At 29.6% G+C, this 25,861-nt stretch overlaps 4 protein-coding genes across 8 annotated transcripts; all 4 read right to left on the bottom strand.

The window, feature by feature from the left end:
• Window positions 1-40: 40 nt before the first annotated feature.
• LOC136781255 (odorant receptor 30a-like) lies at window positions 41-5,243 on the bottom strand. Of its 5 annotated transcripts, none has more exons than XM_066740105.1 (11): window positions 5,155-5,243; window positions 4,645-5,025; window positions 4,446-4,565; window positions 4,258-4,375; window positions 3,911-4,142; window positions 3,729-3,851; window positions 3,509-3,614; window positions 3,319-3,431; window positions 3,114-3,246; window positions 2,915-3,047; window positions 835-946 (listed from the first exon to the last, which is right to left on the bottom strand). In XM_066740105.1, the coding sequence occupies exons 2-10, from the start codon at window positions 4,786-4,788 to the stop codon at window positions 2,994-2,996; spliced, it is 1,143 nt and encodes a 380-aa protein (XP_066596202.1). In that variant the 5' UTR covers window positions 4,789-5,025; window positions 5,155-5,243; the 3' UTR covers window positions 835-946; window positions 2,915-2,993. The 5 variants fall into 5 exon arrangements, with proteins under 5 accessions (XP_066596206.1, XP_066596202.1, XP_066596203.1 ...); XM_066740106.1 differs by having other exon boundaries at window positions 4,645-4,994; window positions 5,170-5,211; XM_066740104.1 differs by lacking the exons at window positions 835-946; window positions 5,155-5,243 and adding an exon at window positions 1,453-1,578 and having other exon boundaries at window positions 4,645-4,941.
• Window positions 5,124-9,600, bottom strand: LOC136781256 (odorant receptor 13a-like). Its single transcript, XM_066740110.1, has 9 exons — window positions 9,444-9,600; window positions 9,206-9,325; window positions 9,020-9,137; window positions 8,719-8,950; window positions 8,516-8,632; window positions 8,278-8,383; window positions 5,780-5,892; window positions 5,557-5,689; window positions 5,124-5,491 (listed from the first exon to the last, which is right to left on the bottom strand). The coding sequence occupies exons 1-9, from the start codon at window positions 9,585-9,587 to the stop codon at window positions 5,441-5,443; spliced, it is 1,134 nt and encodes a 377-aa protein (XP_066596207.1). The 5' UTR covers window positions 9,588-9,600; the 3' UTR covers window positions 5,124-5,440.
• Window positions 9,601-10,623: 1,023 nt separating this feature from the next.
• On the bottom strand, window positions 10,624-12,419 carry LOC136781257 (odorant receptor 46a-like). The gene is made up of 7 exons (XM_066740111.1): window positions 12,385-12,419; window positions 11,659-11,899; window positions 11,409-11,531; window positions 11,223-11,328; window positions 11,016-11,128; window positions 10,814-10,952; window positions 10,624-10,738 (listed from the first exon to the last, which is right to left on the bottom strand). Exons 2-7 carry the CDS (start codon window positions 11,847-11,849, stop codon window positions 10,688-10,690), a joined length of 723 nt encoding a protein of 240 aa, XP_066596208.1. The 5' UTR covers window positions 11,850-11,899; window positions 12,385-12,419; the 3' UTR covers window positions 10,624-10,687.
• An 847-nt stretch (window positions 12,420-13,266) lies between these two features.
• Window positions 13,267-15,689, bottom strand: LOC136781431 (uncharacterized). Its single transcript, XM_066740342.1, has 9 exons — window positions 15,546-15,689; window positions 15,331-15,450; window positions 15,157-15,274; window positions 14,786-15,032; window positions 14,603-14,722; window positions 14,416-14,524; window positions 14,239-14,351; window positions 13,851-13,983; window positions 13,267-13,762 (listed from the first exon to the last, which is right to left on the bottom strand). The coding sequence occupies exons 1-9, from the start codon at window positions 15,687-15,689 to the stop codon at window positions 13,712-13,714; spliced, it is 1,155 nt and encodes a 384-aa protein (XP_066596439.1). The 3' UTR covers window positions 13,267-13,711.
• Window positions 15,690-25,861: the final 10,172 nt, after the last annotated feature.

Genomic DNA, 25,861 nt, shown 5'->3' with positions numbered 1-25,861 from the left:
GTATAATATAAAATATTTAAATTTAGTACAATTTTGTATTATCAGCTTAAATTATCTGCAGAAAATATGGGTATCAAAAGATTGTTTAACGTAAAAATGATTATAATCAAGTGACGAAAGAATCTTAAACTTGTGGAAAAATAAAACGTTACGAGTCAATGCATTTTAACCCACTTATGTGAAATTTGCAAGTGAAGAATCATTGAATATTTTATTATTTTCATTGGATATTAAAAAATATCCATTTTATGTATAATTGCATTAGATACATGTCACTATAAGTACACATCTTTTGCAAAAGTATTCAAATTGGCTCTGGTCTATTGTGGATAAATACTAAAGTTAAAAAATTGCTTACCCTACGTACCATAGCAAATTTGAGTACCAACTTCATGTACACACCACGTGCATATACCTATACTACTACAGGATTATAAGTATAATCTGTGCCTGTGTATATTGTAAACAAATTAATTTGCTTGATATAAATGAGACCAGCTATAAATGTTGTACTCTTCTTAAAAACATGCAATAAGATATTGCTGTTTTGACAGCCTGGAAAAAGGTTGAATCGTTGAGTTACTTCAAAATTTACCAATATAATACATACATCAAAATATAACAACTTACACCTCCAAAATTTGCAAGAGACAGTGCAAAAGTTTCACCAGATTTAGCAATTAAATTTATTTGGCCTCTTTGAATTATTAAAATGACTAATTTTTGAATGTAGACAGGGTACGAATACCATGCTACGTTATATCTAAAATATATTCTAATAAAATAAGAAATAAATAAAACTTTATACATGGTTATTAAGTATAAAAACTTACGCATTAATCGAAATTTGGTAAGAAATGTCGGTCACTTCTTGACCACAGTAATTTAAACCAGCAAAGAATATTATTTCACCACTAATTATAATTATAGTTTTAATGGATAGAATCTAAAAATTAAAAATTTTAGTTATTGGAATTATTTGTGTTTTTTTGTGAATTGTGTTACTTTGAAAGATATTCAGATATTTGGTTAAAATGATAAGTCTTACATTAAAAGCCATCGCCTGTACCAAAGTTACGCTCATCAGTATGATGATACCGATTAAAATAATAAATAAACTAGGTTTATAATATGATTCCAAGAGTAAACACAATCTTTGTGAAAATAAAAAAGGAGGTTATAACACATATTTTTTTAAATATTATTAACTATACTGATGTAGAATCCCGTGCAAAGAGACGATAAGTATTGTATTATAAGAAATTGCATTTGTTATACAAAAATTTGAAAGTAGTCCACGTATAGGGCTAGATCACATGGGAAGAAATAAAATATAAGGGAATAAACATTTTTCACTCGAGCCTTATTTTTCGAAGAAATCGAATTTGAATATTATCTTCTCGTTACACGGAAATCCACTGTGAAAGAAAATGTAATATTTTATTGTGTACTAACTCAATTAAATGCGCATGTTTTATTATGCAAGAAACGATGACACGATGTATGTGATGATAAGTGCCTTTTAATTTTGTCTTGGAAATTTTATCATTACAATAGGACAATGTTTGAAGACGGTATCTATTACAATGCATTGAGGTTAGTGTGTTTAATAAAAATTGTATAATTAATAAAGCAGTAAATAATTTCACCGTACATAATTACACGAGCCATACCGAAAACATGGATAATTTGTATTATGAATAATAAATAATTCGTTACGAGATAGTAAAGCACAACATTTATAGCTACATATGAATGGAATGTGTATAAAGCATCGTATTTCCAGCTACCGATGGTGTCATTTTCTAGGACATGATGAATAAGTACATAATTCTTTAACAGAAACATTCTGTCCAGTACAATAAATGGCATGAGACACGTACAAGCATAAACTATAAAAACAATGTTAAATGAAAAGAAAGGAAATTTAAAATTTATTCCTTCGCAGTCATCCGTTTAATTCTCTACCGAATAAAATCGTCGAAATATTCATTCCTAATTTTGCATATGACTCTTTAATTTCTAGTTCCTTTTCAGAGTGTTCAGTCATCCAATCGTAACATATTACATCGAAGATCTTTCTATACTGAAACATTTATTATAGAAATCATTTTTACAGCTCTTTATTATCCCTGTACTTACGTTTTGGAGGCCTGGAAAAAGTGTAAGAAACCCAATGCTACAATTGCCTAACAATAAAAATCCTGGCATGAGTTGAAGAAACAGATCGAAATTGCTGATGACCATAATCAGTGTTTTTATCTGAAGTTTAGATATTTTCATAAGTGTGAGAGCTACAATTCACCGTACCGAGAAAATATTAGTTCAACCTGCATGATTAAAAAATGTCTGCGATTACCTCTATCAAAGTTGATATGCAAAGGATCACGAATATAATCAATTTGAGCACTTTGGCTGTGGACGTATGCTGAAATGGCCACATGCCACCTATCCGCAATATTATTTCATTGAATTTGTAATAACGAAATTGAGGAAAGTTTGTCTGCTGTGAGAGCTCCATTATAACTAAGAAACGACTGCTACAATAATGCTAAAGTCACTCAGTAGTGAGAACGAGGGAAATTAAATATTCCTCTATCGTTTGAAAATTAAACATTTTGCGAATTAAAAACAGGAAGACAAGAGATAATAAAGAGATGTATAAAAGTAAAAAATAATTGAGTTTCTAGGAAAGAAAAAATTTACCTCTCTCCCTGGGTGAATTATTAATAAAACTAATCAATATTGGATGAGATTACACCTAGTACAGTGGATACACGAGTGTCTAATAATATTGAAAGTTTGATTATTATTCATATTTAATGAAGATGAAGGAAATACAAGAGCTTCTGTATCAGAGAAGCCCTTACATGCAGAAAGGAAATGTAACATTTATTTCTTTAGATATACGTACGCTGTAATGTTTGCAGACAATTAATGGCTCGCCGTCTATCAAGTGTAAAAGGTATATATTTATGTTTATTGCAGCAGTTCTACTTTTGAAAGCTCTTGAACATCATGAAGTAGGACGCGACTGATTTAATAATCTGTAACGAAGCCAGTGTATTCGCACGGGTTTACAGATACTCGCGTTTAAACTTGAAAATTATTACCTCGCCAAAAACTCTGAAGGATAAAGTAAAAGTTTTGCTAGAAGCGAAGAAGTAAGGCGTGTTACTTCGATGTATCATTATGAATAGTATCTTTTGTATGTAAACAGGGAAATCGTACCACTGCACATTGTATCTGAGAAATTGGCAGGAGTTGAAATTTTTCAATATGGAATATCTAGAGCCATTTAGTCATTTGTAAGCTTACACGTCGAAAGAAGCTTCTTCCGATGCATCGAGAACCAGCTGACCTCCAAAACACAAACCAGCCAAAAAGAATAGTTGTCCACTGGCAAAAACTATAGGTTTAAACTGGATGCCCTATAACAGAGCGAGTGAGTGTTAAATTTGATTTGTATCTTAGCTTTGATAATTATAACAAAATTAATTAAACGTACCTGAAGATTCAAAGCTTGCAATATCGTTAGGCTCAGGAACAATACAGAGCTCCCTATTACCAACAAAATGCACGGTTTATAATAATTTTCTACGTTTATGATAAGCCTGTGCCCGAAATAATAATGAACTGTGTTAATTGTCTATTTTATTAGTTTTGTAATATTATGTAGATTTAATAAAAATAATTGTACAATTGTTCGTAAGTAATGGGATACTAACTCAATTGCCAAAGCATGAGTCTTGATACATGTAATAAGGTTTCGTAGAATTGTCTGATCGTTTTTCCGTGATTCGCCATTGTTTTTATTATCCCTGTCCATCGATAAATTTTCTAACCGATATCTATAAAAGAGATAAATAGCTCTTGCCATTTGCTGTTTAAAAACGTTTGATTGACTTACTTAATTACGTTGAGCATTCCATAAAAATGTAATATTTGAAAGAAAACCATCAAACCATTCGTCATTGAGAAAAGTGATGCAATTGACACAGCAAGGTAATCCTGAATTATAATAATTAACTCGAGTCTTTCGCCAACTATAATTGGGATAACTTGCTGCCTGGTTTCATTATTTGCTAGGGCCATCGTTTTATCAACCCATGTCAATGGTAAAAAAATAACGAACGTATAAGCTGAAATGTAACAGATTTAATTGGAAGAGAGGTATGTGCATAGCTTACAATGTACATTTAAAAATTTCAGTAGATTAAAAAATGCAGAAAAAATAAATTAAGTTGATTAATGGACCTGCTACAACTGCTGATAAATTCTTCAACATTCTGCCATAGGATTTTTTAATTTCCAATTCTTCCGTAGTGTGTTCCATATTCCAATCATGGCATATTATATCATATGTATTGCTGTACTAAGAATAAAATAATTTTCTAAATAATTTACAATACAATGGTGAAAATTTTTAATCATCTTTTACTCACATTCTTAAAACTTCCAAAGAGAAAAATAAAGTCTATGAATGACACGCCTACGATTAGCGTCTCTGGGAGAATATTCATAAGTGAATCGATACCATTGTAATTTCTGCTCAATTTTACGATCTATCCAAAAGAGAATTGGGTGATTATAGAATAGGCAGATTTTTAATTAAATATAGGATACAATTGAGAAATTTTTTACCTGAAATAAACAAGATATAAATAGTAATAGAAATATTATTAATTTTCGTACTCGCGCACTACAAGTATCCTGGTGTGGCCATAAGCCACCCGACCGCATGAATATTTCAGTAATCTTATGGTAGTGAAACTTAGGAAAGTCCATCTCGTGCTAGGATTTTTTAAGAAATGCAAAAGTCTCCCATAACGGTGGTTCAAGGGGTTGATTTCACCCCACTCGCAAACCACATTAAATATTCAGCTCGGAAAGCTATCCTCATACTTATTATTTTTGCCTCTATAAGGTTTGCTGCGATTCTTCAGAGAAAATTGATGTATTTATCCTCGCGCCAGTAATATTTATTCAAAAGACTACAAGTAAATGTTTAATGTTTTCGAGAGTCTAAAAAAAAAAATTACTTACACTGCTCTCCTATCGAAAGCAGAAAGTTTAACATTTTTTTTATATCATTCGAGGAAGCAAGCAAATTTCTACAAATTGTAGGGTATAAATATTCAAAGATTTTCATACCTTTCATTTTCTTACCTACGTATATTTCAAGAATATTTGTTTGCAATAAAATAAGAAAAAAGTGAGGAAAGAAAGTGCTGGCAAGATACAGTATATACACCATTTAACACCTACGACTGAAAATGTAAACAGCAAACTTTACTATATCGTTCTGAAACCACAAATGTAATATATTCACAAGTCTCTTTGTGAGATGTGGCATGGTGCATCGTAGGAATAAACGTGACTACAGTTCTTTATTCTGTTATAATTTAAATTTTTACACTCAATGCTGATGTCCAATAACCTACTGGAAAGTTCTGAATACCATGTAAAATGATATAGCTGTTTTCATGACCTGTATTAAGGGAAACATTGAAATCTTTGTATAAGGTAAAATTGAACAACTTTTGTGTGTCTTACCTCCCCAAATTTTTGATTCGATAAAGCGAAAAATGCATTTTCTGTCATAAAGCAAGGCGTATTAGCTCGATGTAGCATAAAGCATACCAGTTTTTGTATACGTACAGGAAATGTATACCACTCTGTGTTGTATCTAAAATATTCATATACAGAGAATACCGTGCAATAAAAATACACATATATATATATATACGTTTTTGGCGTTCTCTTAAAGAGCACATACATTTGTGTTGACATCTGATCAAATGAATCTATGAGACTTTGAGTAACAAAACATATGGCAGCAAGGAAACACAACTCTCCAGTAGTTGTTACTAAAGATTTAATATGTAACTTCTATAACAGAAAAATCATTTTGCAAAAGCTGAATACAAGCACATCCTTCGATACACGGAGAGAATATTACAGTACATTTTACGGTGGAACCACAGTACTGTTGACATAACCCTGCATTCCGATGTAAAATGCTTTAATTTCAGTAGCACTTACAATGTCGCACAGTAATTTCTAGTATAATTTCTTCGAAAAAATCAAGTTCATAAACTTTGCAGTAAACCCAATCGATAAGTAATGTTTACATTTCAATGTTTACTGAAGTGTACAGTAAAAATAGTCCTGTTTAACACAGTAAAAATTCGTCAAATTAAATAATAAATGTACTATTCTTAATATGTATATCTTGACCCCAATAGGATATGACTAAAATCGCCCTGTGACATAATTTTAACATTCTACGTTACAATCATTACACTGTGAACTCTAAGTGTGTTATGTGACAGAATATAATCCGTTATTCTGTACACATTAATGTGTATTTTATATTAGATGTGTTGGTGTTACTTTGCACACTAAATATAACGAAAGTAACACGCTTATCCGTGTTGAAAATCTTAAGTGTGTAAAAATATTTTAATTCCGAGATAAAATGTATTGAACGACACACATATTATAGGTTTACACCATTTGAAGAAATTACACACATTTTATCACATAAGTGTGTCATTTTTGAAAATATTAAAGTTTATGTTTCTTTATAGGGTGAAACTTTTAATGTATATCTTTCAATAAATTTGGTATTGAACCCAAAATATTTTTTACACACCGAAAATTCTTAACACGGATAAGCGTGCTGCTTTTGGGCCATTTCACGTCAAAGCGACCAGATTTCGGAGTACAGCACCGATCTTTTCTTTTTTTTTCAAAATAAAATATTAAAATATAAGAAAATATAAGAGTTTTGGCGCAAGTTAGAGTGAAGGAAATGTTGCTTTTCCGAGATGCGAGCTGTTAAAGTTGGCATTTTTGATGTTTTTGGCAAAAGCACAATATTAAAAAACCATGTCTTCTAAACAAATTAAGATTGAAGATTCTGGCTGAAACCAAAATAATTAGGAAGATTCATATTTTATTAGAAAAATATAAGTAAAATAGGTTGCTATAAATTTGTAACACCATTAGCAATTTTAATAAAAATTTAAATTAACAAATGTGTTGTCATATTCTGACAATTATAAAAAAAATCAGGAATTTTCCTTAGGATGCTATATATTTAAAGATAAAAAAATGATATTGTATATAATCTCTTGGTGTTTATAGTAAAAAAAAAATTATTTTGTCAGGACGCGCACGGTCAGAAGCTTCGGCAGATCGCATCGTGATAAAATCGTTTTCTTTTTTATTATAAACACTATAAGACAGTATATACATTATAATTTTTTTATCTGTAGAGGACATCTCAAGGAACATTTCTGTTTTTTTTTTTATAATTTTCAGACTAGGACAACACATTTGTTAATTTAAATGTTTATTACATTTATTAACGGTGTTAAAAATTTATAACAAATTATTTTTTTGTTTTATTTTTCTAATAAAATATTAATATTTCTAAGTATTTTAGTTTAAGCGAGAGCCTTCTATCTTAATTTGTTTAGGAAATATGAATTTTCAAATATTATGTGTTTTACTAAAAACAGTAAAAATATAAAATTTGACCGCCTGTATGCCCGGAATAAAAAAGGAATTTTCGCTTTAACTTGTGCCAAAACTCTTATATTTTCTTGTATTTTAACATATTTTATTTTGAACACAATCGGTAATCTGCCCGCTTTTACGTGGAGCTTAATGAAAGTCCAATTCTAAGCCTATACGTTATTAAGGAGCAAATAGCCGAGTGGGTTAAACGTTGGACTCTAGTAATCACAGGATCCTAGGTTCGAATCCCGTCAAGGTATGTGGTTTTTTCACAAGGAAAAATTGTATAGTTCGGTCAGAAGGTAAGTTGTGACTATATATATACACTTATAAATCAAATAAATATATATATATGCTACTGTGATATAATAGGGCCTTTAATGTCAGTGAAAAATGTGTTAATGGTGGGGGGCATATCTTTCGTTTTTAAGATTTGCAGTTGCTAACACAGTAAAAATTCAAGTATTAATTCTTACTACAGCTTTTACTGTTGGGACCAGAGTAAAATTTCCCATGTTTTCTTGCAAAACTTTTACTGTTGGGACCACAATAAAATTTCCCATGCTTTCTTGCAAAAATCAGTGATATACACAATAGATATTCTTGGTTTCGAGTTTTTACTGTGTACACTTTAAAATGTACTGTAATGCAGACTTATGTCAACCATACTTTAAAATACAGTAAAATAGATTGTGTTTTTCACTAAATTGTACTGTAATATTCTCTCCGTGTAGAAATAATGTTACTCACGTCAAATTTCAATGTCTGCACCATCGTTAAGCTTAAGACTAGGACCGCTACGATTAAACATACTAATATACACGGTTTATAATGGCGTTCGACCCGCGAAATGAACCTTTATCAGTTAGAAATAAGATTAGCTTCTTAATAAAAATCATTGATCAATGAAAAATATCGAATTTTTTTATAACAAGTTTTCACACTAATTAGGTAAACGAATAATTTTATATTCACTGCCAATACTAACTTAATAACAAGGGAGTGTTTTTCAATGCAAAAAAGAATATCGTTTTTTACAGATTCATAGTGATCCTTTTCTCCTAATGACTTGCATTTCCGTACATTTAAATTTCCTAGTCTGTGTCTGTAACAATGAGAAGTATATTATGTAGTATTTCTCTCTCTCTCTCTCACTCTCATAGACAATAACCAGCATTGCAATTTCTTTACCCGATAACGTCGACCATTCCGAAGACATGAAACAAATTAACCATGAGCATTAATGTATTTGATGCTATACACATACCTAAGAGGAACATGAACATACTCCAAAACACACCATTTAGAAATTGGTACTTTGGATTAAAATTTAGAATAATATAATAATCTGGTAAAGTCTTTTTAAACATTTGAAAGAGTATTTCGGCCACACCTAATGGTATCACGATACAAACGGAATAAGCTAAAATACATTATTATAGAGTTTTCTTATCGAATGTATAAGATTAAAATATAATTTGTACATATCTACCAAATCCTGCTATCGATATATTTTTTCCTTTCTTAGCATAAAGCTCTTTAATTTTAATTTCTTCCTCTGTATGTTTCGTCGTCCAGTCATAGCACATTATTTCATAGATTCCGTTATACTGAAATCATCATTGGTTTGTAGAAAGTAATGTTGAAAATTATGTCAAAGAAAATAACAATTACTTACATTTTTCCGTTTTGGAAAAAGACACATAAACGATATAGTTACTGCTACATTCATAACCAATTCTGGTATTACATTCATGAGAGAATCAAAATTGTCACATTTTTTTGCTAAATATTTAATCTACAGTAAAATAATAGAATAGAGATCAAAACATACAGGGAAGGGAATGAAAATAAAAATTATAAGCATAGTGTAAGAATAAGAGGAAATATCAATTTTTATGAGTTATGTTACTCACTTGCATTATAAGAGCAGCCCAAAAATATGTTAGCATATACGATCTACGTATTAATGCACTTACTGAATCTTGTTCTGGCCAAAAGCCAAAGAACCGCATTATTTTCTCATTTAGTTTGTAGTAATGTTGTTGGTAAAAGGCCATTTTAAAGAATGGTCGTCCTATGTTAACTGACAGTAGCCTAGCAAGTTGGCTCCGTGTACATTTATCTAACTATTTCTCTTAAAAGTAGAATTGCTGTTATTTAATTTTTAATCGCCAAGCACAATTTAAAAATTCATTCTAAAGAATACTGACTCGCAATATTCCATCTTACTATTTTCCTTAAAAGTAAAATAGCTATTAATAATTAAATTTGTAATCGTCCAGCACAATTTAAAAATTCATTCTAAAGAATACTGACTCGCAATATTCCATCTTACTATTTTCCTTAAAAGTAAAATAGCTATTAATAATTAAATTTGTAATCGTCCAGCACAATTTAAAAATTCATTCTAAAGAATACTGACTCGCTTTACACTACTTATCGATTATTTTATTCGCATATACTACTATGAAAGTAAATAATTAATAATGTCATTTCGTGACAATACGTATTAAATAACGAATATTTCTCATGGATTTCGAAATAAAGGAGATATTTTTTTGTCTAGAAAACTAAGAGAGGAAAATATCATATTTCATTCGAGATAAAAGCTCAGTAATATTTTGAACGTCTTACAGGTAACTTGTTTCTTCTCTCCAGATTATTCGTTTATTGTACAAAACTATAAGCCTCGTATTAATTTGGAACTGTGAACTCTACGCGCGAAGGTAAATAAACTTATACAGTTTGTTCACTAGAGAAAATAACAAAAGTCTATTGTTAGTGAAAAAATTTAAATACCTGTGCACAGTACACTTTTGCATGTGTAATGAAAACTTAGTTATATGCTCAAGTAACATTAGGTCTGTTCTTTTTCGCTGTTTGCTGCACTAGCGCAATGAGTTAGAGTGAAGAAAACATATATGTATGTATTGTTTCAACTGATTGCACTAGTTCGATAGTGCAGCGAAAGTAACAAACGGATTATAAATATCTAAAATAAGTTTTATTCATATTATTATGCACTATGTTTAGAGACTTAATGATTTGAATTTATATTTTTCTATCGACGTTTCAAAATGAACAGCAAACATTCGATAACAAGCTTATATATTTTTTTAAATAATCTACAGCACTGAACAACTACAACAAATTTAATTTATCGTAAATTATTAATGATTGTACAATACGAGGCTATAGTTTTCAGTATCTGAAATGTACGGATGAATTTCAGTTTATATACTCATTGTTATCTTAATTTGAATTTACTTAAACATTCGTTTACCATCCCCAAATTTTGATGTGTAAAGGCAAAGATTGCATTAGCGAATAGAAATGGGGTGTTAGCTCTATGTATCATCATTAAAATTAATTTTTTAGAACTATTGGAATATGCATACCACTCGGTTTGATATCTAAAATCACTAATAGATAAAATCAAGTTATACTTTGTCTATGTAAAAATTAGTAATTCATTTGGTACTCACATAGCAATGGATAAGCTATCAGCAGTATCGATTATTTTTTGACCACTTACGCATAACAGACCAAATAAAGTCAACTCACCAAAGCAGGTAGATATAGTTCTAATTTGCATAGTCTATTAACAGTTAACCATCTATTAGTTTCTTGTTATCTATATATATTTCTGATTTTTTAACATACTCCTCTTACATCATTTTATAATAAATTACCTCATAATCCATCATCTGTACAATTGTGAAGCTTGCAATGGAAAGAACTCCCAATAATTCTATAATATTCGCATTTTTAAAGTAATCTTCGAAAATTCGGGTGCCACTTTTCAAAAAATAAATCTAATTCAATTAAATACTTACAGTGTTAGCGATAAAGAAAATGTCGCTTGAATCTATACTCACTGCAATAATTCGGAGTGAAACTGAATACAAGTGATAAGTGTAGAATGTGCAGAAGAATTTATAGCTTTTACTTCTTCTTTCGTAATGTTATCTCTGTGACCAACTATGTTCTTAAGTCGACATCTGTATACGAAAGTTATTATAAAACTTGGGGCTTACAAATTATTAATAATATGAAAAATCATCAAGAAAAATTATAATTAAAATTGTTTTTTGATAAACACTTACTTTAATGAATAATCTGGCTTACCTGATTATAGCAGAAGACTCAAGAAAATGAAATGTATTATATATCACAAGCAATACCACAATGAGAACAAATTCTCCAATTATTAGAAACATAAAATACATTTGAGCAATTGATAAATAATTGTATGTCCAGGCACCTTCCGCATCATTCACGTAAAAGCGATGTTGCGGTGATCTGTTATTCACTAACATGTACGACTTATCCACGAATGTAAATGGTAAAAATATTACTTGTACATAACCTAGTACATAAAAATGTTTAATTATCTGTTCATTATTTTTTAAGCCTACAACTTAAAAGGAAATTTTAATGTAACAGGAAAAAACATAAATTTTTATCGTAATAATTAAAAGATTTGTTTCAGTTCCGTATTCCATTAACCCTTTTGCTACATCTAACCTCACCACGTATCCCTAGTTTAATACGAAGAGATGTGTCGAAAGCAAGAAAATTAAACGCACGTACTCTTCAAAATCCGAGGGACAGAATTTTTTTTTCTAAAACACAACATTGTAACATTATATGCATCTGTCTTAAGTTTTGCTCCATTTTTGTGTGTGTAGTCCCTTACTATATACTTACCCGTAGTGTATAGGTGGCATCTAGTCACCTGTAGTAGCGAAAGGGTTAAGAAGTTGTTCGCAAAGATTAGTTATTTTTCACAAATTACACTAAAATTTTCCCTTCAAACCTTAATAATAATATTATGTCATTATATTGTCGTACAAAATGATATTGACACTATAATATCTGCTCTTCTTCTATATGACTTTTGAATTTGTATTTCTTCCTCGGAATATTTATGGCTGCTACTTCCTTTCATTTCATTAATTATGGCTTTCAACTACAAGCCAAGAAAAAATGTCAAACATTAAATCTCCATATAGTATTCATTTTTAACTTTAATCAGCTGACAATTACAGATAGCCGAGAATTTTATATGATAATTAAATATATTTACTTACAAGCATTGGATTTGAATATGTAAAGAGAAGTGTCATAGTGGTTCCTAGAATCATAACTGTTTCCGGTAACACATCAATGAGAACTTTAAAATTATTAAACGTTTTAAATATTTTCTTGAACTAAATTTGGAAGAATGATTTTTATAGTTAATTACAAATAATTATTCACGACAATTTGTAGTTTGAAAAAAAAATTCAGTCTGTTACCTCATTCACACAACCCATAATCATAATGAATATCATAAACCATTTCTTGAGATACACCATCCATGTAATGTTAAAAGGCCATAAACCTACTGATTTCATTAGAAACTCCATTTTATTCAAACCGCGATATTTCACATTGGTATTTAGAGACATATTCGTTTTAGACATTATAGTAGTCTGTACACATTTCTTTCTACTAATAAAATATTATCTACGATGGATAGAGAAATTCTCTGTATACACATCTTACTGAATTAAATATGATCCTATTTCACGAACATTAGTATTTAACAAAGAAATATTGCTCTTATAAGTGTGGATTATAGATTGTTTGGTAATTTATTTCGAGAGAGTAAGACTTTATTGTCATTTTATTAAAAAGATATTCTTCTTGAGTAATAGTAAAATTTTAATAGCATCCTTTATTATTGATGATACAAAGTCTCTTCCGAGTTTTCTTCTGCATCGCGCTTATGAAATATACTTAGTAGGTATGTTACATTCAAAGTCAAAACATCGATGCGAATTGCAGCTTATAGTTAAGGAAAGTACATGAAATGTACAGTGTAGTATCAATTAGGTTAAAAAAATAATAAAAAGTGAAAGCCTTTACACCAAGTGGATTTAACAATTGGAGTATAGACAGACAGTGAAAAACTATAGACAAGATTAAAGAATTATGTATTAATAAGTCAAGATTTACTTTCTACAAAGAAAATAAATGCTCTTATTTGAATTATTAGTTTCAATTATCTGTGCATTTGTTCAGGTTTGCTTTGAAACATGTAAGTTAATGTCATATTCAGTAGTTTAATATCACCTTTCTTTATTTTATATTTATAAATAGTTTAAATTAAATAAGCAAGTTATAACTCTTAAGTTTATTGTATCCTTTTAAAGAACATATAATAGGATACTATCGTTTTTAAAAGCTGGAACAAAAATGGTGAATATTCATATATTTTTAATACATTTTCTTTATAGGCACGAAATAACCGAATAGCCTGCATATAATCTTACCGAACCAAATTTTTCCAGAGTTAAAGCAACACATTTAGTGGATGCTAATACCACTGGTGTATTGCTTCTGCAAATAATTAACATAATAATTTTTTGTAAATAGACTGGATAATCAAACCACTCACATTGATATCTGCAAATTATATAAACTGTTGCATCAAAATATTCAGAATTAGCCATGTGACTGAAGAAGAGTTGGATGTGTATCGCTCGTTAAAAGCAAGACGCCTTAATTATAATCAATTGTTGAAAGTTCGACAATAAATGTACGATGTTTATAGCAACAGTGCCACAATTTTGGTTATTTAGAAATAAGATTTTTTTGGATTGTAATTTTCATATTTATGGAGCAATATAAAGGTAAATGAAACAATTATATTTGACTTACGCTTTAAATGATAAATTTTCATGAAGGTCGATTATCCTTTGGGTAGTAGCACAAAGAAATGATAATAAGAACATTTGACCACAAATAAAAGATATAGCTTTCACGTGAACAGTCTAAGAAAATTATAAATTAAACTTATGATAATGAAATTCAAAGAGAAAACAATTTAATGTTTACCTTATCCATATCTAATGCGTGCATCAAAGTGAAGGTCACCATTAGAACAATACCTATTTCCACTATAGCAAGTATTTTGTAGAACTGCGCTTCCACAAGAATTATAAAACTTAAAAAAAAATACGAAGTATTGTTAATTATTGTTGAAGAAACCAATTATAGCATTTAATATCCAATATATACAAACTCAATAGCTTTAGTGTGTCTTTGAATACAGAGTATAAGCCTATTCTCTATTTTCTTGTAAGTATCCTCCAAACATTCATTTTTTCGATTTGCAATATTTGGCAAATTTTCTAGCTGGTATCTAAAATATATATCATTTAAAAAAAAATAAACATTTTGCCTCGTTCATTAAAAACTTTTTTACCCTATAACGTGATGCATTCCCATTGAGTGAAATATGTACATTTCAGCTAAGAGACCCAAAGTCGTAACGTACGTAAAAGGAAAAAGCCAACATATGCTAGCAAGCACCAAAAAAAAAAGTTTACTATTCATATCCATGTTACGTTCATCCACAAACAACAAATCGAATTTAGTTTCGTTATGCTCTGCTATCACGTATATAAATTTGTTAGTTATCGTGTATGGCAAATATAAAAAAAACACATAAGCTGCATAACAAACAAAAAATACTATTAAGTACAGTTTAGTATTAGAAATAAAATCTTCATTTTAAAATTAAGTGCTATATCAACAAATATGGCTACTTCTACGTGAGATTTACGTTTGACCTACTTATTCCCACAAAAGCGTAAATATACCAATGATTGGTATATATTTTTTTTATTTTAATTTCTTCCTTGCAATATGTGGATTTCCAATCTGAACGTATTAGACTCATTAATTCTGCTGACTATATGAAACATTATTTACAAAAATCTGCTGTAGTATAATAAATTATATACTTACATTATCATGAGATGTAAACATAATAATCTCTATTATGACAATCGCTACCAGTAACACAGTATCAGGCATGGCGTCAATGACAAAATCCATGTCTGAACGTTGTATTATAATGTTTTTTATCTAACATTTAATTTGAAAATAAATTTTTGCAGTATTTTCAAAACGCATACTATAACCTGTGACTACACAAAATTTACCATAAAATTAAGTCATACCTGAAATACAGTAGATACAAAAAGGAATATGAATATTAAAAATCTACGTGTCCTCGCATTCCTTGTTCTGTCATATGGAGAATGCCCAATAATACGACTCATAAGTTCAGCAAATCTATAATAACGAAACTCTGGATAATCCATTTTATTTTCTTTAGACTTCACTCCCTGTTCCCTACAGCCTTATAAAAATTCTTTTATCTAAATGCACTAAATTAATCCTACTGCCTTCTCGACGTTGGACAATAACGAAATATATTTATCTTCTAATATCTCTACAGAGAATTTTTTTTTGCAGTAAAGTAATGAGAGAATCTTTGAGTGAAAATGTTTTTTTTTTCTGATACAATGTCGCTCTTCCTATGTCAATAGTCAGAATTATTGATTACGAGGGAAAAATGCCAGGCTCCGTAAGTCTCAGAGCTTAGTTAAATTTTAAATTCCATTAAATATTAATGATGATAGGAGAAATAATAGAGTAAAATAGTATTTAAGCTGATTTCAGACTGTTTTTTAAGCAAATAGTCTGCAATCCATTGCAAAGTACGGGCGTGTGTCAAGTACAGAAAGTCAGGAAGAGCTCTTTTCAATTGTTTTCATTAAAATAGAAATATACAAGGTGTATCTCAGCAATGATGTGTATACTTATGTTTTATAAGCAATTACATAAATAGTACAAAGCACTCTTAGAATATGTTTAGTACAAAGGTAAATCTACACATTTGAATAAGTAAAATCATTATAATTTTTGTTTCCTTTTATTTTTGTGCATAACTAAGTAAATAGAAAATTTTAAATATTTGATAAGTATTTTGTTGAATTAAAACCTATGGAGGAATTTAAGAATACTATTTGCACTATTTGTGGTCAGAGGGTATGTTGACTAAACTTTTTTTTTTTACGAAAATATAGTAATTTAAGCTGATTGATTCATAAAGGATTAAAGTATAATCCATGTACCAGATGATAATATTTCTGGAATAGTGATTCTGCATATTATTAAATTAAACCTTTTCTATAAGTTCATATGGGATAATTGAACCAGTCACACAATGGTATCTGTAAAATACTTACTTTTTTCAATTATAAAGACTACACTAAATATATTAATTTTTGTTTAACTGAAAAATCTGGAATACTAAATTGCTACATTAGAATATGATTAATAATTTTCATATTTTAACAAAAATACAGTAATTTAAATATCGAAAAAAAAAGAAGTGTTTCGATCTTTAAAAAGATTCAAGTTCAATCTATATCGTAGAGTCAAATTTTAGCACCAGATGCTGAACACTTTCTAATAATTGCTGGCAAGTGTGTTAAATCGATAAACTGTGACCTACTATGGTTATCCTGCTCGTCATAAAGACTGATCGATAAAACGTCAGAAGGCAACGTCAAATTAAACTTGCCAAGACTACTTTCTTTTCAAAATTTTATTCAAGTAACGACAATATTGTTTATTTATTTTGGGAAATGGGATAATTTTTATTCGAATCCAACATATAAGACTCGATGTATTAAAGTTGGAAAATTTGTTACTACGTTCTCTGCTTTCAATGTTTTAAGAAATAGGAATAAGTGATTAATTTTTAAAATCCTGTTGCTAACAATTGCGAAAAAGTGAACCTTTTCTTTGTGTGTTTAACCTCCCTAATCAATTAGGAATAAAAAATTGGATAAAACAATATAGTATCGTATAATCATAGTCATAGACTGATAATTCAAAGGATAAATTTTTCTTAAGTGAATATTTTTATTTTCCTCGTTTATATTACTAAATAAATTCTATGATTGTGCTTATAGGGAATTTGGTGTACAATAAGAGTTACAGTTATTCTGTCTTGAAAAAGACGTTAAAAATATGAATAAAGTTGCACAAATATTGAACCCCTAATTAATAAGAAACTATTGTATATTGTAAACAGTATTTTGATAAAATGAGAACGAATATTATAGTGAAAATTAGTGCTAATTTAATTTTCATGTAGAATCTGGAGTGTGATTCAATTATATTTATATTCATTTGTGCCTCGCTTCGCAGCTCAGCTGCTTATCCTTATTCCACAAGCCGATCTCTGATAAACCGCTAGGCGTAGAAAGTTTGTTGCTAAATTTCACCATATTATTCCTTATCAACACATAAGAATATACTATGCATAAATATACAAGGTTTCAAAATAATCTAAGATCCATCGTTTTTTAAGCTTCACCCTATAACTTTTGTTGATAATCAGATAAAATATACAATCTCTATTTTTTATACATTTTAGTAATAATATGCTATTAACGCTATTTATCGGCAACTTCGTAAAAACATGCAATAAGACAAAGCTGCTTTTAAAAACTGAAAATAAATTAATTAAATGAATAACATTATGCAAACATTAATCAATTACTTACACTGGCAAATACTTCGTGGGAGAGTGCAAAAAATCGTCCAGATTTGAAAAGGCATGGGATGCTAGACATTTGTAGCATCATAAGTAGTAATCTCTGACATTCAACTGGACACATGTACCAATTACTCTCGTGACTACAAACATGATAAAAATATAAGCAACATTCAGATTTTGCTACATATATATATATATATATATCAAGCAATTATACAAGCATCTCACACTTGAACTGATAATGAGTCGCTCGCATCAAGCATTGTTTGACACAAAGCACATGCATATCCAAACAAAATGAAAGATCCCAAAATAATAGCAATGTAGGACACTGATTGAGTCTGAAAAATTCTGTGTGTGTAACGGTGGTACAGGTTTCCTATATAATGTTATTTTCTTAATTGGATCATTAAGACTCATATGTTACTAATACGAGAAATATGAGTAGGCTTTAATAATATTACTTCTGGTTTGCTCATTAGCGTCATCATTACACTCAATGCAAGAGTTGAAGAAGCTGCTAGAAGAAACAAGGATGGTAGCAAATAAGATTGCAACAAATCCATGAACCTTAAATTCAGAATACTTTTCGTAAGCTTCTGTACACTGACCGTCAATTAATCAACAGGTTTTACAGAGTATCTGTTTTACCAACTATATTTCTTATATTAGCCAGTTAGTAGATTGATAAACAAGTGCTCTGCAAAATTCTGTGATTCTCTAACGAGCACAGTATATATTTATAAAAGCACCTCGTGGAGAAGCAACTGACACAATGCTCTAACTTGTGAATCCTGAGAGCATAAGAGAAAAAATAATTTTAATAAAAGACTTCAACAAGAGTTATTTTAATTATGAAGGCTTTAATGTAACTAAGAACATAAACACTGGCGACTAAAAACAATTTAAAGTTCTTTATAATTCATAATTGTTGAAACCTGAGTCCCCAGGAATCAATGGTTAAAATATTGAGTGATTTTGTCTTATTAATTTAAAATATATTTGATGCGTGGCTGTTCGATTATTATATTCGCCAAGAAATTTCAAATTGATAAAATAATTGTTCAGTTGGTTAAAAGTTAATAAAACAATTGTTTGCTGAATTTAAAACATGGAGATTAGAATTAGGGACCATGCACAACAATACACAGTGACCTTGAAGTGTGAATATGAAGTAATGAATATATTCATAATTCATATTATTTTGTAGTGTTATATTACGTTAATTTGTTCTATTTTTAGATCTCACTTTCCGTATACATATATACATTTTCATTTTAATGTCGTTGTATTAGTGCACAAGGTCCCATAACAATTTTCTTCTATATGAAAATCCTTGACTAGCAAATAAATGAGCAGACACGGTGTTTTACGCCATATACACACTCTAATGTCTTTTGATGTTTTTGAATAGCATCAATAATTATCAATACAGGAGCTCTCTTATATTCTTTGATAGCAGATACTTTCTTTAATTTATGCCTATAAACATTTTGAAAACTTTACAAACTTTTATATAATGAAATTAAAATGAATATTCTTTAAAATGTTCTAGCAAATTTCGAAGTAAATGGTTCACTTACCCAATTACAGCAAAGATTCCAACTAAGTGGAATACTAATATAATAACCAATCCCATTAAACCCAAAGCGAAAAACACGGCAAACAATAAGGCGTAACAATTAAAAATATATACTGCGCACTGACATAAAAAATTCCTGTTTGAATTTTCATCAAACCACGGATTTTCTGCAAATGCGGTCTCATCTCTCATAAAAATATTTCTAAATTTTGTGATGACTGCAACTGGATAGAATAAAGCTATTTCATATACTGAAAATAAAGAGATCTAATCGTAATTATATTACAATTACTTCTTTAATTAGTTGTAATAACTGACAACATAAATAACACTTTAAATTTTTCAGACGTGATACTATGTCTACGATAATGTAAAATTTGATGTATCGTACCATATAAAAATTTAATAACGGGTTTCCCTAAATTAGCTGCATTCTCTATAATTTCAATTGTTTCTGCGTCTTCGTGCAATAAATTATTCCAGTCTTTTAAATATAGTTCGATCAAAATAGTTGCCTTTTATAAGAAATTTTATATTACATATAATAATTTATTTATATTAAGCTCTGCTATAACTGAATCATTATTTAACTTAAATCGCATATGCTCACAGTGTCAGTACGTAGATAACAAAAAATCGCATGAAATCCAGCAGTCAAGGCACATGCTTGTGGTAATCCTTCCAACATTAACTCAAGATTATCTCGCAAAAGAGTTGCTTTGCGAATCTGAAAGGGTCAATCGGTATCTTTAAACTATTAACAAAAAAAAAAGAGAAAAAAATTACCTCAAGAAATATAGCTAAATATACAGAAATAAGGAAGGATCCCCTGAGAATAAACATTAGCCACATATTTTGATAGGGCCACTGACCAACCGAGCGCAAAAAAAATTCCATAACTTTCATATATTTTCTCTGGGACGATATCATCTTTTTCGAAGGTAGATCGTACACGATATAAAGAATATTATTTTGTGGAACTTGTTACATGTTTTTTTTTTATCTGTCTTCTTGATTGGTTTAGAAACAATTGCTAAAGTCGACTCTCTTAGGTGGAATTGTAAGCTCGTCGGTTTTTTAAAATCCCTACTTCATATTATCTCCTTAATTCTACTCGCATTTATTTTTAACTCGAAACAATATAAAGAATGCATGTGTGTCTAATTTGCATCTTAAAAATGTACCACTTATTTCGAGTCAGACAAAAATGGGAAAAGAGATAAAATACACAATATAGGAGAGAAAAGCTTATAACCAGGGAGTGAGCAATTTCACATACATAAATAATTAATACAAGTGTAACATAAGCTTAAGAAAATATATTTCCATTGGCGGTGGATGGATCAATTAATTATTTAATCCCATTTCTTTGCGTTCGGATACTCAGTGAGATATAATGTTAAAATTAAAAAAAAAGATCTAAGTATTACTATAATATGTTTAAAGGAGTTATAGCAATGACATAAATAATTCCAGAATATTGCTAGATGTGCAATTAAGTTCACAATTTTGTCGATTGGAACCATAATTATGAAAATAATCTTCTTAGGTATTAAATAGGAATATCACATTATTTTCAAATAGCGAAAATATTTCTTACACACAACACTCACGAGTACCTTTACTCCTTACAGTAAGCTTTGTACTTACGAAGAATAATTAAGGTACATAAACCGCAAAAAGCATTTGTACCAGTTTTAGCTGAAACTTCTTCTATAACAGTTAACGAAAAGTTTTTGTGCAGTTGAAAGAATGTTATCATTTTAATCTTCCATTAGAACTTCGCGTGCATGTTTATGTAACTTCCATCCGGTGTGTGCGTGTGTTTAGCTAAACATAGAATACTATTGCGTTAATATTGATAATAGGACGTTCCGGTAGAAACTGAATAAGGGCAATGTACATACTTCTTGACGCGAGAGTAACCATATTGTGAATCTTCTTGATGAAGCAATGCTAACTGGTCTGACGACTGAATTGTTCTAAAAGTAAAACCGGATATAAATAATAGAACATATAAACGCTAATACAGGATTAAATAATTTGGATTTATATTCATTTCTGTGCAATAAATGTATCAAATTTATTGTTTAAAATTGGAAATCAAATTACAGCTGTACGTATATAATTTTCATAGAGAAAGTGTCGTTTATTTAATTAGCTATTTTCGACGTTAAACTAATACGACTGCGGCTTATGTTTGCTTGATAACGAGAATAGATTAGGGATCTCAGATTCCTTATTACTTTCTCATAATTTTGCACTGCCTGTACAGTTTAACGGACACTTCGTAAAAACATGCAATAAGATAAAGATGTCCTTATAACCTACAATTAAATTAATTATATTAACATTGAGTCATTGTTAACATTGTCCCGACATTATTATAATTCTCACTGTGCCAAAGATTTCGTGCGATAATGTCAAACTCTTCGATGCTTGAAAAAGAGTTGGGTGACTGGTTTGTTCCAACATTATATACAGCAACATCTGATATTCAGGTGGAAACTTATACCATTTAGTCTCCTAACTAGAAATAATATATAAAATTGTAAGAAATGAGACAAAAGTCTCTGACACACGAGATAATGACAAAAGCAACGAACATATAATCCGATAAAGATTCCATTGCATCAATCGTTTTCTGGCACAAATTGCAGCATCCTCCAAGTAGCAAAGTAAATCCAACAATAAAAGCAATACAATATACAGACTGTGTCTGAAACATTCATCAATCGCCATTTGGCTTTGTTACGTTAAAAAAATTGAATTAATAATTAAAAACCAATAAAAAATTAGAGTAGAGACAATAATAATATTACTTCAGTATTACTTAGTTGCACCATCGATAAACTCAATCCGATTAACGAAGCTATGACCAATATAGCCCGGGGTATCAGCATATAATTTTCGAACTGTTTAATGAACCTTAAAATCAGAATACATTATTAGATCAACTAGCATTATGTACTAATGTAATAGATTATTTCTGTCAAGCCAGACGACTCAATAGTTTAAGTTGATCCTTGCAGAGGTATTCCGGACATTTTAAAAGTCTGATTTATAAGACGTGTATATACTATAGAGAAATGATGTTTGTAAATGTTTCTAGAACCACTATTACTGAATGAAAATATCACTGCCAGATTGTTGAGAAAAAAAGAGATCCCATTTTCGACATGTTAACCATCAGCAAAGTAGTTTGATATAAAGAAAAACAGTACACGTTCTATATACAAACCGTAATATTTTTTGATGCTTCTGAATAATTTCATTAACTACGAATAAACGAGCCGCTTTAAAGTCTTTGAAAGTAGATAGTTTTTCCAATTTATATCTAAAAATGAGAAAATTTTAAAGAAACTTAAAATGTATTTAATTGTTTTATTGCTAATTGTGGGCAGTATAATTCTCTCTTCTGTAATTATTAAAGAGATTCATAAGGAAATGGTTTAATTCACTTTCTGATAATGATTTTCTACCAAAAAAATGTATCACTCTCCCATACTTTGGAACTATATTACTTATAATGATATTAGTAATATTAAAAAGCATCTATAGTTCTTCGTTTAATCATTAGACGATCGGCCTGTTCCTTCTTACTTGGACCACGTAAAATATTAAAGAATTTGGCATAATACTAGTAATCTATATTTTTATAAGAACTTATAAACATTAATACTGTAGTTATAAACAGAAAATTGTCGGCCTAGTAAAGTATAATCAATTGAAAAATCGGCTGTCACATGAAAAGTGTACTCGGATACTCGCTCGCGTGTTCCTTCGCTTTTACTATTTGTCACGCGAGTCTTTTTCAAGACTGATAAGTATATATATGTTTCAATACTGCCATTCTCTTTCTTATTGAAAATACACATATGTTATTCAAGTATAATCGATTAAACCGTGACATTGGATCTAATTTTATCCATACTCCTTGTTTTTTTTAAATCGTATGATCTATATAAAATACATTTGACCGTATCATCGTTTCTCTCGTATATGAATCGCGGTAGCTGCATCTTACCGATGAATCCACTAAGGGATAATTTTGCCTCAGACGCATTGCGCATCATTTAACCGGATCTTAACATTTTATTAAAGTAAAGTTTCAATAAATTTTAAGAGAAAATTAAAGCTGGTACTTATTATTATGACTCAACCAATTGAGCGACTTGAAACGTATATTCCCGTATATTTTTCCTGTACGATTAAAACATTGTTTATCTTACAGAAAAACGATGATGAGACATATAAATGACGTTAACACATTTTTACGCATTAAAGATACACATTACTGCATTATTTAAACTATATCGAAACTTATATTTTGATATTCATTGATTTTTAAACGAGCGGTATCGGTAGATTTCATTAAACTATCAGGGATCATATTCCTTGTAGAATCACTTTACCCCACACATGCACACAAATACACACCCTCTTCCTTAAATTTTGGAAATTTTCATTTTTGCAGGTTACTTACTTTAATATTTCAGTTGTTCCAATCACATGAAAAATGACGGTAATTATCAATAAGTAATCGCATAAAACGAATATTAAGCAAAATAGAGCAGTACAACTTTTAACAGTAAATACTAAACATTGATTTAATAAATTACTATCTAAATTTTCGTTAAACCATGGATTTTCTGCAAACGCTGTCTCGTTTCTTAGGAAAATGGTGTTGAATCTTGATATGATCAGAAATGGACAGAACACACAAAATCCGTATGCTATAAAAAAATAAATAGATATTACTGAAATAATATTTTAATCATATTTTAAATAGTTCACGGCAAACATAGCACACTGGCTACAATAATGACACAACGAAGATTTCAGCATTTTAATATGTTAAAAGTTGCAAAAAATATTTTAAGGTCATTTTTTTAATAGTAGAACATATCAAATATAAGTTTAATACAAAAATATTTAATTTAAATATTTGAGTTGTGCGTTATAGCATCCAACAAGCGATTTGTAATACTACATGGATAATTTATTTTTTTAATCTTCGCTGTTGAACAAAGCAAATTAAAAGCTCTTATGTGCAACAGCTTTTTTAGGTGCAGAATGTCCGGTGTCTCTGTCTTATACATTCTAAAAATTACAATTTCGAACCTAAGAAACAATTTCCCAAAAACTTTACTACTTGAGTATTGGTATTTCTTATTTCAATAGAATCTGCATCATCTTGTAGCATAGCATCCAAGTCTTCCAGATATAAGCGAAACAAATAACCTGCCTATCAAAACAGAAATGCAATACTACATATAATATAGGTACTTTTTTAAAAAGCTCATATATTATTCAATAGTTGTATCATTTAATTTAAAACTATACTCACTACGTCACTGCATATGTAATGGGAAATCGCTGAAAGTCCCGAAGTCAACAAAATCACTTGGGGCAAACTTTCAATCAACAAATCCAGATTTTTTCCTATCATTATAAGTTTACGTACCTGAAAATGGTTATAACTAGTGTGCATAGCGTTAATAACAGCAATAACGAAAATAATTACCTCAAGAATCGCAACTATATTTAAGAAAAAAATAAAAGCTCCCCTGATAAAGCGAATCATCCATTTATTTTGATAAGGCCACTGGCCAGTAAAGCGTAAAAAGTATTCCACAAGTTTAAAATGTTTTCTCTGTATTAATTCCATTTCCTTCGATGGTAAGCTGTACATGGCAAAAAGATTTGTTTTATGAAACTATAGATAATTACATCTTTTTTCCTCCACTTTCTTCAGTGGATCACAAGGAATATATTTGTAGTCGATTCTCATTGAACATGTAAAACTGTGTGAGCAAGTTAGCTCCAAACACCCTACTTTATATTATGCTCTTGAGTTTATTCGCATTTATATTTTATTCGAACTAATATAAACAAATCCATGCCAGTATAAATTGTACCTTGAAGATGTACTACTTATTTCGAGTCCAGTGAAAATGCAAATAGAGATAATGTATGTAATATAAGATAGTAATAGTTAATATCCAAGGAGTGAATTAACAATTGCATGCATATACATAAATTATTAATTCAAGCTTAATATAGGATTTTAAGGGAATACTTTACCTTCATAGTGATAGATCAATTAATTATTTATTCCCACAATTTTGTGGCCGGACACTCAGTGGAGAATCAGTGTAAAAGTAAACAAAAGGATCAAAGTATTACTAAAACATACTTACAACAGCTATGGCAATGATGTAAATATTCCCAGAAAAATCCAAGATGCAATTTAGCTTACAGTTTTATTCATCCGAACTACAATTATGAAAATAATCTTCTTAGAAATTAATTAGGGGGATATCACATTATCACGA

This window comes from Prorops nasuta, unplaced genomic scaffold (assembly GCF_024137725.1).
Source record: "Prorops nasuta isolate Cenicafe-Biocafe unplaced genomic scaffold, Cenicafe_Pnas_1.2 PNAS00022, whole genome shotgun sequence".
Taxonomy (NCBI): domain Eukaryota; kingdom Metazoa; phylum Arthropoda; class Insecta; order Hymenoptera; family Bethylidae; genus Prorops; species Prorops nasuta.
Note: the sequence above shows the minus strand (reverse complement) of the source record. Positions and strands in the feature narration are given on the sequence as shown.

Coding starts and splice junctions, on each gene's coding strand:
- LOC136781257 (XM_066740111.1), bottom strand. CDS start 11,849: ATGTTAGTGAATAACAGATCACCGCAACATCGCTTTTACGTGAATGAT. Junction 11,329..11,408: donor TTTCACTCCGAATTATTGCA/GTGAGTATAGAT, acceptor TTTTTTGAAAAG/TGGCACCCGAATTTTCGAAG. Junction 11,129..11,222: donor TACAGATGATGGATTATGAG/GTAATTTATTAT, acceptor AACTGTTAATAG/ACTATGCAAATTAGAACTAT.
- LOC136781431 (XM_066740342.1), bottom strand. CDS start 15,689: ATGGATTATCCAGAGTTTCGTTATTATAGATTTGCTGAACTTATGAGT. Junction 15,451..15,545: donor TTGTATCTACTGTATTTCAG/GTATGACTTAAT, acceptor ATTAAATGTTAG/ATAAAAAACATTATAATACA. Junction 14,723..14,785: donor GGAATGCATCACGTTATAGG/GTAAAAAAGTTT, acceptor TATATATTTTAG/ATACCAGCTAGAAAATTTGC.
- LOC136781255 (XM_066740105.1), bottom strand. CDS start 4,788: ATGGACTTTCCTAAGTTTCACTACCATAAGATTACTGAAATATTCATG. Junction 3,852..3,910: donor GGAATGCTCAACGTAATTAA/GTAAGTCAATCA, acceptor TCTCTTTTATAG/ATATCGGTTAGAAAATTTAT. Junction 3,247..3,318: donor GAAGAAGCTTCTTTCGACGT/GTAAGCTTACAA, acceptor CCAATTTCTCAG/ATACAATGTGCAGTGGTACG.
- LOC136781256 (XM_066740110.1), bottom strand. CDS start 9,587: ATGGCCTTTTACCAACAACATTACTACAAACTAAATGAGAAAATAATG. Junction 9,138..9,205: donor TTTTTCCAAAACGGAAAAAT/GTAAGTAATTGT, acceptor TGATGATTTCAG/TATAACGGAATCTATGAAAT. Junction 8,633..8,718: donor GGAATGGTCGACGTTATCGG/GTAAAGAAATTG, acceptor TCATTGTTACAG/ACACAGACTAGGAAATTTAA.